The 15,138-nt window shown below is 44.6% G+C and overlaps 2 protein-coding genes across 2 annotated transcripts; both read right to left on the bottom strand.

Moving 5' to 3' along the window:
- Positions 1-259: 259 nt before the first annotated feature.
- LOC145493657 (uncharacterized) lies at positions 260-2,883 on the bottom strand. The gene is made up of 2 exons (XM_081473134.1): positions 1,292-2,883; positions 260-449 (listed from the first exon to the last, which is right to left on the bottom strand). Exons 1-2 carry the CDS (start codon positions 2,881-2,883, stop codon positions 260-262), a joined length of 1,782 nt encoding a protein of 593 aa, XP_081329260.1.
- Positions 2,884-5,840: 2,957 nt separating this feature from the next.
- LOC145492489 (uncharacterized) lies at positions 5,841-8,515 on the bottom strand. Its single transcript, XM_081471945.1, has 2 exons — positions 6,110-8,515; positions 5,841-6,010 (listed from the first exon to the last, which is right to left on the bottom strand). The coding sequence occupies exon 1, from the start codon at positions 7,092-7,094 to the stop codon at positions 6,579-6,581; it is 516 nt and encodes a 171-aa protein (XP_081328071.1). The 5' UTR covers positions 7,095-8,515; the 3' UTR covers positions 5,841-6,010; positions 6,110-6,578.
- Positions 8,516-15,138: the final 6,623 nt, after the last annotated feature.

Below are 15,138 nucleotides of genomic sequence, written 5' to 3'. Positions count from 1 at the left end.
AAATCATTAATTTCAAATGCTGTCGGGGAGGATTTTTTGGTCCTCGAGGTACTTTTTGAGCGCAATGCTAGCTGCCACGACAGCAGTGAACTTCACATAATTCATCACACTCCTGCTGGGATCAGAAGTGAAATTCTCTTTTACAACCTTTTTCGCGGCCAAGCCAGTGAGACTAGCGGCGTCGATGATGGTCTTAACAAGCTTGTTGTCTGACATGATAGCGGTTGATATAAGGAAAATAACAAAAGTTTAAAAAAAATTAATCTGTCTTTTCTGTGGCTTCTTTTTCTTCTTCTTTTCTTCTTATTTCTTCCCCTATTTCTTCCTTTTCTTCAGCCATTTCACACAGTGTTACCTCGAGAAGATCGAAGACTGTATCAAAAATCTTCATGTTGATGTCGTACCAAAACATCCCTGAAACTGCAATAAGCGTAAAAAACTCTCTTGGCCTTTAATAAACAACTCCACAAATCAAAACGGCGTGGTACAAAGAGTGTGCATACGAGCAGCGTAGATGCAAATAGCGTGGATACAAACAGCGTGGGTTGAAACTAAAACAGTAAAAGAACAAAAGTTACAAGTTGCGACTAAGCTAAATTCGAATAAAGAAATAACAAAACTGCAAAACGAGGACTGTGAATTACACTTACATTGTTTCGGCCAGAGAAAACTGTTGTGAAACGGACTGCGAATAACGTGAAGAGACTAGCACGAAAACTAAACAGAACTGCGCTAAGCGCGGACCAAAATGAACTGCCCCAAAACTGTACTGCAAAGCTATGATATGGAAAATACGCTAGAACATGCGGAAAATAAAACTATAGAAACTTAGAAGGGCGCTAATGAAGATGAAACAGCAAAGAAACGCTAACAAGGGCGTGAAAACTGACAGAAAGGAATAAACACCTAAATTGACGCAAAAAAAAGACCAAACAAAAGGACGAAAAGAAGTATAAACTAATTTGCGTACGCAAAGGAAAAACAAATTATGCAAGAATGAATAATAGAAAAAATGTTACACTTGGATCTTACATACCGGCCCCATAAGTGAGGAGCACACGCGAGGCACTTAAATTAAACAATTAAAGATCTAAGTGTCTTTCTAAGAGTTCTCAATGTTCTCTTCTCCTGAATTTAGAAAATTGCACAGAAAATAACTCCAAAGGGAAAGTTCAAGCTTCTGTCAGCAAGCAAAGCTTGTCAATTGGCCTCTCCAAAACTGCTCCTTTTACTTTCACTCTGGTACGGCGCACCAAACCTTTCTTGTCGGCGAAGACTTCTACCACTCTACCAAGGGGCTATGAATTGCGAGGGGAATTTTCCGCGCTCCACTTCCGGGTCTCCGTCTTGAAGACATCCAAGCGATGAGGTGTTCCTAGGCCAATCTGCTTCTGACTTCCAGAGAAACTCCAGCCCCAGTAACCATCTTTGGCAGCTCAACAATGCATAGGCAGTCAACGCTCTTGAAGCGCAATCTCCAGGATTCGCTACACCTTCCACATAGCGCCACTGATCTGGATTTGAGCCCTCTCGTAGTACGGCAACCCGATTGGCAACAAACGTGTGGAAACGCGTACTTTTGTTCTTCACATACCGAAGCACTGACATGCTGTCTGACCAAAACACGGATTCGCAATTAGGAGGCATCTCCAGCTCTTCCTTGAGCATCTTGTCTTGTCGCACAGAAACGGTTGCAGCCGAGAGCTCTAAACGAGGAACAGAAACAGCTTTCAAAGGAGCAACGCGTGATTTTCCAAACAGGAAGGAACAATGAACTCGGTCCTCATGGCTGACCAGTCGAAGGTAAGACACTGAACCATAAGCAGCTTCTGAGGCATCAGAGAAGTGATGCAGCTGACTGGATTTAACGGGACCAAAATCCTCTGGCTTCAAACAGCGACTCACAGCAAACTCTGAGAGCTTTGGAACATCTGCTAGCCAATTTTCCCAACGTGCAGCGTACTCAGTCGGGATCTCGTCATCCCATCCTAGCTTAATGCCACAAAGATCTTGAAGGATTTCTTTTGCGGTCAGAACGAACGGTGCCAGGAATCCCAGCGGATCAAAAATAGCACTCACTAGAGACAAGATACCCCTATGCGTTGGTGGACGGGAGCTAATGTTGACTCTGAAGCGGAACGAGTCGGATTCTACACACCATTGAACTCCTAGGGCTTGCTGAACAGGCAACTCGTCCTTCCTTATGTCCATGTCCTTGATGTCCTTTGCGCGCTCCTTCTCAGGGATGGCTTGCAGAACATCACGGCTATTGCTGACCCATTTGGTTAGCTTGAAACCACCACGTGATAGTAAAGTGCATAAACTGCCAACATGCTCAACAGCTTTCTGCTCGCCAGGGAGGGACTTCAAACAATCATCAACATAAAAGTTTCTTTTAACTGTGTTGATGACGTCAGGAGGGAAGCTGTGACGATTATCTTCTGCTGTCTTGCGGAGTGCGAGATTTGCGCAAGCTGGTGATGAAATGGCTCCAAACAAGTGAACTACCATCTGATATTCTTGTAATTCGCACGCCATGTTGCCATCCTCCCACCAAAGAAAACGCAGAAAGGAACTGTCAGGATCGAGAACTCTCACTTGGTGGAACATGGACTCTATGTCCGCCATAACGGCCACTCTCTCTTCACGAAACCTCAACAGGACTCCTACAAGCAAACTGGTTAGGTCCGGGCCCTTGTACAGCATGTCATTGAGAGACTTTCCCATAAATTTGGCTGAACAGTCAAACACGACGCGGATCTTTCCTGGCTTGCGAGGGTGGTAAACACCATGGTGCGGTATGTACCAGGTGGTGCCCTTCGCAGGGCTCTTCTGATCAAGGGACACTTTGCGTGCATATCCTTTGGAGAGAATGTCTTCCATAAAGGCCTTATAATCTTGGTACAACTTCGGGTCTCATTCCAGCCTTTTCTTCAACCAAATGGTGCGCTGCCAGGCCTGAGCCTTGTTGCTGGGTACAGGCGTTTGGCGATCCTTAAACGGTAAAGAGATTTGATAGTGCCCATTTCTCAATTCCACCGTCTGTTCGGTGATTTGCATAAATCTACGTTCGTCTTGAGACATCTCTGTCTTGCTATCAACGGTGGGATCAGTAAAATCGCGATTGTAGAAGTCTTCTATCATCTGTTGGAGCCGGTGATTGACTTTAGCAACAAAAGTGGATGACCGTGAACTATGGTGACGACGGCGTAAGGGACCATTTACCGCCCAGCCAATTCGCGTTCTTGAAGCATAAGGACCACCGTCTTGACTGTGTTTGATATCAAGTGGATTGAGAGCCTTGGGAACGTCACTAGCAATCAAAAGGCCAACCTCAGCGTCGAGACGAGGTAGAAAAACTCCTTGCAAGTGGGGCCACTGATCAATGTCGTCCTGAGTTGGAATGTCACTGCTGGACACAGGAATCTCCGGCCTGGTGTAAAGGGTCGGGAGGCTAATCCACTCGTTCTCATCCAAATCGGATACAAGAAGGTCGCGAACCAGGAAGCTGTTGGTGATGCTATTTTCCTTCTCAAGAGTAGACAGGGATATCTTAACTTGCTGACCATTAATCCCGAGCTGCTTCATGAGCGATTCAGTACAGAAACTGGAGTTGCTACCGTTATCCAAGAAGGCGTAGGTGATGACGCTCTTATCCCTATCTTTCCCTCTCACTCTAACTGGTATTACGGCCATGCCTGTCCTACGACCCTCTCCCGAAGTCTCACTGTTAGCACTGGTGCCCGTTTTTACCATGTGACTACAAACGAGTGCTGATTACGTCCTCCGTACCCACTCCAACGTCGACAGCTGGTCTCTTACGAGAGCTTGTATGTAAAACAGTAGGATGCCATCCTTTACAGTTCGAAATCTTGCAATTTTTCTTCCCCGGGCAAAACTTTGCAACATGTTCGGTGGATAAACATCCAAAGCACAGCCTTTTGGACAATAGGAATTGAATTCTCTCTCGGTAGGGTTTGCACCGCAATGACTGACAATCCTCAAGGGCGTGGTTTCTGCTACAATAGAGACACCGATTTTTCCCTTGTGAGGGACCCTGATCGATTCCAGATAGCTGAACCTTGCGAGTCTGAGGTCCCTGCTCTCCATCGGCACGTTAACTTGGCTCCTTTACACCCTGCGGAACCATCTCACTGGTAGGACCTTCACTATCGCCTACATGTGCTAAGAGACTGAGGTTCTTGGGATTGGATGTCTTGCCACCAGAGCACCGCTGACCAGGTGCCGATCTTACGGTATCGGATATTTTGCCAAAAACTGGGTTGGTTAGTATTCTTGCTTTGTGATCAACAAAGGCAACGAAGTCATTGAACTGCACTGGCCTTAACTGTCTGTCCATGATGTCATCAGCTAGCGATGCAATCTTTCTCTCATGCTGTAAGGAATCTTGAGCACCAACTTTTGAATGTTTCCTGGCTGATCAAACTTAGAAACGTACTGGCTACCTGCCAATGCGTTCTTGCAACTTGCGAGAAAGACTGAAAAACGATTCAAAGCCACACCGTCTTCTGCCTTTATGCTCGGCCAGTCGAGGGCCTTCATCTCGTAAGCGAATGCTATGCGATAATCGTCACCATACTTCCTTCTCAAAAGCCTACGAGCCTCATCGTAACCTTCTTCCGCTGGTAAATGATGACAGGATCTCACAAGTTCCTTAACGTCCCCTGCGGTGAACTGCTCGAGGTAATAGAGTCTATCAGTACTGCTAAATGTTCTGGATTCAACCAAATTTTCAAAAGCGCGAACGAAGGTGCGGTATTCAATAGGGTTTCCGTCAAACACAGGAACACGGGGCTGCGGAAGTTTGTTCCTATTCTGATTATGCGCTAGCAATTCCATTATTCTATTCTGCTGAAACTGAAGAGCAGTCTGTTGCCGCTGCAAACCAATCGTTTCCTTTCTCAGATCCTCGCCAACTGTACACGCGTGATAATCAAACTGGCTGTAAGGAACAGAATCCATGGCCACGCCCTGGCCAGGGTGGTGCACCTCGCCTGGAAAGGACCCTTTCGCGCGGGGGCTGGTACGAGGGGGATCTTGATCCTGGAGCTCTGTCTCCAATTTTAAAGGCTTCACCTCCGGTATAGAAGGGGAGGTCATTGGTGTGTAGACCCTCTCCTTAGCTGTTGTCTTGACCATTTCGGCTTCGAGGTTGAGGCGTAATTCTTCCTGCTGCAAACTAAACTTTTTCTCTTCGAGTGTTTGGCGCTTTTCGAGCATAGAAATTTTGGCTTTTAACTCGGCAATTCTTGCGGCTTCTTTGGCTCTCGCGGCTGCAACTGATCAAGCACGGCCACCACGTGAACTTGCTCGACTTGAATGTTTTGAAACCTTGGAAGCACCTGAAGGAATTGGTGTGCCAGCACAACTAATTGAATCCTTGAGATTCACCGCCGAATCTACTTGAAGTGATTCAGCTAATAGCTTGTGTTCAATATTAATTATCCAGTCGACGATCTCCTGACGGAACACACGAACCTTTCTCTCTGTCTTCAAGATAGCGTTGACCCTCAATAATGGCGTTCTCATCCAGAATTTCTCCGACGTAGTCGCGATGGGCCTCTGAATCTTTCAAAAGCGTTGTCCAAGTAAGGAAGCTTCTCCTTAACCTCCTGAAGATTATGATCATCAGTAAGCAAGCCAGAAATTTCATTGGAAATGGCCGTTACGGTAGATAGATGACGAGACCTTGAATTTTTCTTTAAACGAAGTGTTTCCAGGTTAGACGCCTCAAAATCCAGCGAACGGTTTGGTTGTCGCACGCGTGTTCCAACTCCCGTGCGGTGGGATCTGTAAGCTGCCTGCGGCTAAAGCTCATGACGAAACGACATGTCACCAACAATTTTCAACGATGAAACTGCAATAAGCATAAAAAAACTCTCTTGGCCTTTAATAAACAACTCCACAAATCAAAACGGCGTGGTACAAAGAGTGTGCATACGAGTGGCGTAGATGCAAATAGCGTGGATACAAACAGCGTGGGTTGAAACTAAAACAGTAAAAGAACAAAAGTTACAAGTTGCGACTAAGCTAAATTCGAATAAAGAAATAACAAAACTGCAAAACGAGGACTGTGAATTACACTTACATTGTTTCGGCCAGAGAAAACTGTTGTGAAACGGACTGCGAATAACGTGAAGAGACTAGCACGAAAACTAAATAGAACTGCGCTAAGCGCGGACCAAAATGAACTGCCCCAAAACTGTACTGCAAAGCTACGATATGGAAAATATGCTAGAACATGCGGAAAATAAAACTATAGAAACTTAGAAGGGCGCTAATGAAGATGAAACAGCAAAGAAACGCTAATGAGGGCGCGAAAACTGACAGAAAGGAATAAACACCTAAATTGACGCAAAAAAAGACCAAACAAAAGGACGAAAAGAAGTATAAACTAATTTGCGTACGCAAAGGAAAAACAAATTATGCAAGAACGAATAATAGAAAAAATGTTACACTTGGATCTTACAATCCCAATACCAAAAATGGCGGCTGAAGAGATGATAATCTGCGGAACATCAACTTTAAGCATGTGTATATATCCAACTCGGAAAAGTTTAAATCATTTTTTTAAAATCTTTTGGCTGTGTCGCGCGAGCAGGTTCTGGCTCAACACGCGCGGTCTCAGGGGCGGGCTCGGTGGGCTCAGACATTTTTTTGCCGAATACGGCCTTAAGCTTTTCACATTTTAAATAAATCCCGACCAGTGAAACGACTATGCTGCCAACAGCAAGCCATTGGGTGGTGCTGAGGCTGCTATTTTTCTCTCTGCTGCACTTTGGGCTTTTGCCTTCTGTAGTCGGGGCTGGCTTGGGGGCTGCTGGGGTGGCTTTCGCCTTGTTGCTTGCCATATAAGCCTCAGCTGCTTTTTTCTGTTGCTCCCGGGCCAGCTGCGTTCTTTCAGCAACCATTTTTCCAGCAGCCACACGTTTGGGATTTTTTACACGCTGCGCTGACGTTGTTACAGTCGGAGTTGTCGCTTGCTGTCTGACATTGACGGCAGGTGCTGCCTGGGTCTCGCCCTGCGTATGCGCCGTGACGGCAGTTGCGCTCTCAGATTGTTCGGTAGACATGCTGTGCAAATACAATAATGCTTACAAATTCACTCAGGATTTTTCTGCAATCACTCAGCGGTTGTTGAGGATTGCTCTTCCGATTTTACTTCGGCCTTTCTCTCCAAATGTGGGTTAAAATCAACATGCTTTGTGGTGATCAGCGCCGCGTTGGCCACAGCAAGAAACCGGCCGCACTTCAAAGCAAGGTTGCCGGCCAGATTGGAGAGCTCTTTGTTTATAATGTAGTCGTTTCTGAGTTCTTTTTGGTAAGCGTTGATGTCTTTGATGTTGACGGTCATTCCGACCACTTTGGATACAAGAAAAATAAAGCTCTCGATCAAACTTTCTGTTGTCTTTGAGCCCACGTATGTCTCGTAGCGTTTGGTGTATTTCTCAACCTCTATGTCGCTCAGGCACTTCACCTGCTCAGGAAGTTTTTGGCGTGCCCTCCAGAAAGGTTGATGTTAAAGACAAGCACTAGCGAGCCCGGCACCAGAACCTTGTTCACGTTCAGCTTGGGCACTTAAACATACAGCGTATTGCCGGGTTTGGCTTCAGTGCGGGAAAAGGTGATTCGCTTGACCGTGCGCTCGGCCTGCATGGTGTGTAATTTCTTTTTTGTGTACGTTGGGCGAAGGTTCTCTGGCACTGACATTATATAATACACCGGCGATTATTTTCTAATTTAAAAAATACCATGATTGGAATATTGCTATGGCGGAAGGCGGGAGCGAATTTGGTTACAAAGACCCGGACCTTGAGAAGCAGCTTGACCATGACGATGACAAACAAGAGGTTAACAGAACCCAACGTTTTGAACCAGGTGAGGCATCCACTCCCTACCAACCTGGCACCCCCTACCACGGGGGTGAACAAACGGAAATGCATACTATACTGCATGAGCAGTCCAGCCTGCCTGACACTTCTTATGCCCAGACATCATTTTTTGGAGAAGATAAACCTTTGATTCAAAAAGATTCGGAACGGAAAAGTGTCATAGACCGGATAAAAAGAGTATTCACCAGATTTAAAGAAGATAGTTTTGCAATTATGAAAGGCACTAGAGGAAAAAACAAGGGTAAAATTGTTGCAATGGTAGGGATGGAGGTGAGTACAAGATTATGAAAGATGATGGGACAGACTTCATGAAAAGTTTTACAGACGCATTTAAAGACAAACTTGGGCCTAGAGCTGCAGATGTCATTGTAGAAGACTGGGATACTATCAGAGAACTGAAACAAAGGGAAAAAGAGGCAGAGATCCAACTACAACAGTCAGAAACACTTGCTTCGCAAAGAGAAGAAGAAAAGAAAGAAATAGAAGTTCTGAGAGGTAAAATCGAGAAAAATGATGTTCGTATTGATCAAATTCAGGATCAATATGGTTCTAATCTTGAAAGTCAAACAGAGCTGAGAAGACTGCAACAAATGAAAAAAAACTATGAAACCGATCTTGAAGAAAGGCAAAAAAAACTTGATTCGCTTACAAAAAAGTAAAACAAATAGATAAATTGAAAGCTAAGGTTGAAAGAATCAAGACCTTGTGCGCAAAAAAAGAAAGTGAAACAAACGCCATGGAAGAAAGGCTCAACCAAACAAAACCGTTGGACGACCTGAAAGAGCGGAAAAGCGAGCTGCAGTGCCAAAACATGGAAGACCAGTCAATAATGCAAGGTGAGAATGCCTTGCCCGACAACAAAGATGACGCTCAAGATAGAGTGGCAGAAAGAAACGAAGAAATCACGCGTTTGGAAACTCAGATTGCGGAAAGAAAAAGGCGGAGACCCCTCTTGGAAAGGGTCAAAGAGATCTTTAAAAAATATGGTTTGACTGTCACGGGTATTCTTCTCGCAGCGGGGGTCACAATAGGGGCTATCATCGGTTCAATCACAAACTCTTTGAAAGCCACCAGCAAAGCTTTGGGAAATGGCCTCAAAGATATCGGCGTGAAAGTTGGTTCTCTGCTGCCCGGGCTGATTGGATCGATTGTGAATTTTCTATTCAAAGCTGTGGGCCAAGCCATCGGGTTTCTGTCTGAGCACAGCTGGCTGCTTATTCTTGCTGCAGTGGCCTTTTTGTTCGAAAAATGTTTTAAGAAGGAGTGGTAGCTTACCCCCAAGCCATGAACAGCAAGCTGATAATCCTACTACACCGACAATTACCGCTGTTTTGTTTATTTCGTGTTGGGGTGTTTTATCTGGAGCCTTGGGCTCTATTTTTTGCGCCGTTGGTGGCATTTGTTGAGTTTCAGTCAAAGCTGATTTCCTTGATTCAGCTGTTGCGGCTTTGTGTATTGGGTTGGAAGGATGCCTGTTGGGAGGGTTGATTTTTGAAGGGCCGCCTGCCATGAGTTTTAGAGCAGCTTTTTTTGTCTCCGGGTTTACCTCGTTGTTAACCCCCAGTTTCATTCCGGAGACTGCCTGTTTCAGCTTGTTGTTGTCACCGATTGTGGTTTCGGTGTTGATTATCATTTGCGCGGGCATAAGCCAGGCCATGGGGGCTACAGCAAGATTGAGGCTGACCTTCGCTTGATCCACCACAAGCTGGTACCTTTGCACGCTCTTGGCCAGGTTGGGCTGTCTGATCACGTCTTCTACCAGAACAAGAAACTCTCTCTGGGCTTTTCTTGCTCGGCCACCTGAACTGAGAATGCTGCTGTGGACATTGACTTGCGTGCCTAGGGTACAGTAAATGAAAGCCTCGATTGACTGGTTGATTCTCGATAACCCCGCCTGTGTCAAACCAGATGCTTTGTTTGGTGTGAACCAGTCAGATTGGGTATCAGAAGCGGCCCCCGGCTTGATGTAATAAATCAAGTCCCCTTTTATCGCTCTCCCACCTTCGTCACTGAATTTGTTCCATCCCGGGTATTGATAGTCAGTTTTCGACGCACCGGACGCATAGACGTAAATGCTTTCCAGCCCGTGGTTTGGCCCATGCATGAAGCGGAAATCCCTCGAGGGGTCTATACCGAACTCGCTGCATAGCCTTTCGTACGAAGCAACATCATAATGATTATTGAATTGGTTGAAAGGCCGATCTCCAGGCAACGCACTCATGCTCTGAATTCCTCCTAGCTGGTACAAAATGCGCCTGACAGTGAAATACACGTGGAAGATATAGAAAGCTCTTATCTGCGGGGGCAGGTTTAGCCTGTTGTCAAAGATTTCCTGAGAAATTCCACAACCTTGTGTTGTGCAGAAAACTGCAAAGTTGAGCTGTTGCGGCCAAAATTTTATGTCAGGCCCTCCTAACCAGTGTTTTGATTCGGCTGCAGAAGTATGCCTGAGTTTGGTTTTTTGAAATATTTCTCGGAATTTTGTTGTGAAATATTGGTCAGGCGTGATGTAGATTTTGATTTCAGCGTTGAATATTTTCTTCAAGCTTGGCGCTTTTCCGCTGAAAGCTTCCGCAGGGATTGGCAAAGAAACTTTTGAACCAAGTGGCGACAATTGATAAGGAAAACCCCTGCTGTCCCCCAAACCAAGTGCTTGTTTCATTTCCGCACTCCAATATTTTCTGTCTGATCCGAAGACGCTTTGTAACGAGCCTTCACTTTCTTTGAAAAACACCTCTGCGGTTGCGTTGTTTTTCTCGCCGATGCTTTCTTGTGAAACGAACCGGCTTTTTTTCGCTTTTGGAAAGTGGTTTAAAAAATTTGTCCAAGCCTTTTGCTTTGCGGCATCCGCTTTTCTCACAAACTCAGGATCTTTCCACAAATTCGCCATCTTATTTGGACAAAATTTTGTTTGTTAAATATAAAATGGTTGTTCTCACTATTGTCACCCAAGAGAACGGAGGGACTATCTATTTTCAAAACCCGATACCAAAAGTAAATTTCGTGAAATGCATATCTTGTAGTTTATTCAACAGCTGGGACACTTTGAAAAAGGAAGGTTCAGCCACCTTGGGAGATAAAGACAAAGATAAAGCTTTGTCAATCAGTAAATTACTCCCAGGGCATTACAGTTTAGAAAGAATGGCAAAAGAAATGGAAGGTCTGTTCGGCAAATATAACTATAAGTTGGAAACAGCAATAAATCAACCTATTGGCCAACTTGTAATCAGAAATTTGGGGGGGAAACCAATTGAACTTGATTGTAAAAAGGCTTACATCTCCAACGACATATTTTATTCATTGTGATTTGCTCAACAAAGAACGGAATCTGTTCAATGGCAAAAAGTCAGATGTCTTAGCCATGTTTGATGTGAAAGGGAAGCTTTTGAAAATGTAAGCTACCATGGTTCTCCGCAACAGGTTTTACGTGACTGCTCTACGGACGAGTTTATAAATAGCATCACTATTAGCGTCAAAGATGAAAATGGCAAACTCTTTGATTGCAAAGGCTTCCCACTTCTTTTTGAATTAGAGTTAAATTAAATTTCTTTATATACAATGTCTTCAGTAAATCTGTTGTCTGCAAGTGTGCCGCCTGGCGAGCCTCTCTATCCAGTACTGGTGGCACCTTCTGAAAATTTCTGCTTGCAAAAGATCAACAAGATTTCCAACACTTTGGACCTTGAGGTTGGCCACTATCGCCTTGTTGCTAAAAGATACAAATGCGCGAGAAAGTTCGTTAATACGAGTGCCGCCGGTTCCAGTGTTCTCTCAGCAGCGTTTTCCAGCACTAGTTTTGGCTCCGCCCTGTCTGTGATTGGCCTGCCAGTAACAGTTCCTTTAAGCGGCGCTGGGGGGTGTTTTGCTCTTGTTTCTCCAGGGCTGATAATCGCCAGCAAAAAACTCGATTCGAAAATAAAAAAACATCAAGAGATTACCACGCTTGCTGTCGCCAAGCAGGATACAATCAACAGACTGCTCTCCAAAGCTTTGAACAACAGCGAAGTGTCTTCCCACGAGTTTGACACCATCCTTTCCGAGTTTCAGCATTATAACTTACTGAAGGAACAAGTCCGAGCAAAGATGCTTCACCAACCGTCAAAGAGAAAGCTTACTGATGTTGATGTCAAGAAACTGGAGAAAGACATCCACGGCAGACTTGAAGCTGAACTGATAAAAAAAATAACAGACCCCCTGCTTCGAACTGACTTTTAGAGACAGACGGTTTTATTTGCATATTATAGAAACATGCTCGTCTGTTTCCACTTGATTGTGTTTCTCGCCCAAGAATATTTCAAACTTGAGTTGCAAAAATATGCTCTCGATATTACGCACGAGGTCATTTCGGCTATGCTTGATGCCGATGAGGGTTTTTACTAGGAAAACCCCACCTTTTTTTCGCTAACGCTCCCTGCCAAAAAGGAACCACTCATGCCAATTGTAACCATCCCAAGAGCATACTTTTAAAAAATTCTTGTACTCAGGGCTGGCTTCTATGAGAGGTATTAACTCTATAGGGGGGCTTAGCGATGGTTTATGAAGAGTTCCCTCCCTTTCAAAACAGGGGAAACAACCCTGGATATAGCAGTCCATATAATCGAAGCATATTATCATTGGTACAATCTGCTGCCTGTATTGGCAGAAAGGCAGTTTTGAAATGTGCTCGTGGACCTTGTCCCAGCCCAAATCCCCTCGCTGGCAAAGCTTTATGGTGACATAATCTTTGTAAATTTTCTCGCGAAGCTCTGGAGGGAGGTTTTGAATGGCCTCGGAAAGTTCGCAGCTTTCTTTCCGGACATGCATCAACCACGCACACTTGGTTGTTGCTCGAATCACTGCTTATGTTGGAACGGTATAACACCGGGGTCGTTTGTTTCTAACTGGAATCCCGGTTTCACAATTCGTAAGTAGTATAGAGGGGATTAATCAAATACTGTTTCGCAGAGGGACCCAGCATTTCCCGTGTTGCAACCCCCTGGTTCAACCGAAGCGAGCTTGCGAGCTTCGGAATTAAAGCTGGGGGTTGCAAAAACGGGAAATACTTCTCCCTCTGCGAAACAGTATTTGATTAATCCCCTCTATACTATTACTCAGGCACAAGAAAGTTAAAGTTTTACTGATAACAAGAATGCCTCTAGGATTGTTTCAGTTGGCAGCCCAAAGCAGCATCTTCAGTGTTTAGCACTTGATATTTTTCAGCTGTGCCTAGTGAACGATATTCAGATTGATGCACAGTGGATTCTTCACAATGCTAATTACAACGCTCAGTTGAGGAGATTTAATTCAAGATTTCTGTTGCCAGGCTGTTGTGGAGTCAATGGTTTTTCTCAGGATTAGCATGGTGAAAACAATTGGCTCTGTCCACCAGAATCTATTATTGTGGATGTTATTAGACATGCACATGCATGCCGCACGATCGGTACACTAATCGTCCCTGAAAGGCCATCAGCTTTTTTCTGGCCATTGTTGAAGCCTTGCCCCTCCAGATTTGCTTCACTTGTTGTGGATATGGTGCACTTGCCCAGAAGATCTGACATGATTATCCCTGGTCCTGGCCAAAAGTATTTTTATCACGGCAAGCCCTCGGTTTTCTTTGGTTGCCCAAAATTCAGCATGCTGGCCTTACACATAGATTTTAGGTTATCGTTGCCGACCAGTCAGTTTTTGTTTGTCTGTTTGATTTTGAATTTACCTTTTCTAGGCTTTACAGTTTGCTTGTATTGTTGAGCATTTGCCTGCAGTTAATTGGTCAGGGTGTGTGTGGCATGTGTTTGCTACAGTTACTGGGCAGCATGGCTTGTGCGCATTGTTAGTCATGTGAGTTTTGAGTGTGGTAATAGTTGTATACCATGGGTTAGCACTTGATGTGTGATGCCAGTCTTACCAAAGCATCATGTTGCCTACCTTAGGCGGATACATTTGTGAGGGTGCATTGTTTCCCATCTGCTGTAGCAGTTTGTTGATAGCTGCTCCTGTCCAGGCTGTATTTACCTTTTTGTTTTTACGCTGTTTGCTCGCTAACCTTATTTTTGTTTCTTTAAGATATCTTGCAGGACAGGGGCTTCACGGCAAATCTGCAGGATGTCATTGAAGTTAATGGTTCCGCATCTGGTTGATATTTTGTTAGAGTCTAGCACAGCAAACACAGCCTACAAGTACAACAACGGGTGGCAAAGATGGAGGACCTGGGCACAGTCTAAGCTGGGTGTACCTGTTCTTCCGGCAGTTCCTTTACAAGTGGCTTTGTATCTAACCGAGCTCGTGGAACATGCAGTACATGAGGGCCATTCTGCCTCCGTGATAGAATCTGCCCTGGACAGTATCTGTGGGGTCACAGTCTAGCAGGGATGGAGTCATCTACCATGCATCCTTTGGTGAAGGGTGCTGTCGAAGGTGCTTGAAGGAAGTTAGTGACACCCATCCAGCCCAAGCAGCCTCTGATACATGACTCTATTGCTGATATTACCTTAAGCTTGAACTCTGCATGTGTTTCTTTAGCAGATATTGGCTTTTTGTTCAGTAGGATATCAGTGAAGTTTTGAGCATTAGAGTACAGGATGTTTCCATTCTTGAAGATTTCATGAAGGTCTACCTGGTGAAGCGTAAGAACGATCAGTACAAGGATGGGCACATTTCAGTAATAGCTAGGTCTTGGAAACCTACCTGTCCAGTGGGGATAACTGAGAGAATATTGTCTTTGCTGCCTGATTCCAGTAGTTCTAGCTATCCTATTGTTCGTAGGATTGTTAATTCTAGGCATTCTAAGGAGGGAAATATATGACTGGAAGAACATTTTTGATTGTTTTAGAAAATGCTTGTGCTCGATCACACACTAAATATTTAACTTTTGATGTACTTTCTGAGGTGATTACTGAGGAAACTTAAAAAACGACTAAAAACTAATCTTAAAAGTACATAATACTATTGTTCGATTATTAATCTATGCAAATGAAAAGAAAACCAATGATTACTATTGAAACAGTTAAATCCTACAGCATTTTACTCCATCTACAATTATGGCGCCATCAAAAGGGTAGGACATCAAACACCTAGCAGGACATCGACCACGTGGTTTGATATCAACCACATGTCAAGGTGGGAAATCAACCAACGGTGGGGCATCAACTATAAATGGGGCAGGAAATCAACCATGAGGCGGGAAATCAACCAAACAGTGGGAGAACAGCCAAAATTGTGGCAGCGTATCAACAAGCATACAGCTCTC

The sequence above is a fragment of the Orbicella franksi genome, chromosome 7 (genome assembly GCF_964199315.1).
Source record: "Orbicella franksi chromosome 7, jaOrbFran1.1, whole genome shotgun sequence".
Classification (NCBI taxonomy): Eukaryota; Metazoa; Cnidaria; class Anthozoa; order Scleractinia; family Merulinidae; genus Orbicella; species Orbicella franksi.
Note: the sequence above shows the minus strand (reverse complement) of the source record. Positions and strands in the feature narration are given on the sequence as shown.

Excerpts from the sequence above, each read along its gene's own strand:
- LOC145493657 (XM_081473134.1), bottom strand. The coding sequence starts at position 2,883 with ATGGAAGACATTCTCTCCAAAGGATATGCACGCAAAGTGTCCCTTGAT. Across the intron at positions 450-1,291 it reads TCGCAATTCATAGCCCCTTG|GCCAAGAGAGTTTTTTACGC; the intron begins GTAGAGTGGTAG and ends TGTTTATTAAAG.
- LOC145492489 (XM_081471945.1), bottom strand. The coding sequence starts at position 7,094 with ATGTCTACCGAACAATCTGAGAGCGCAACTGCCGTCACGGCGCATACG.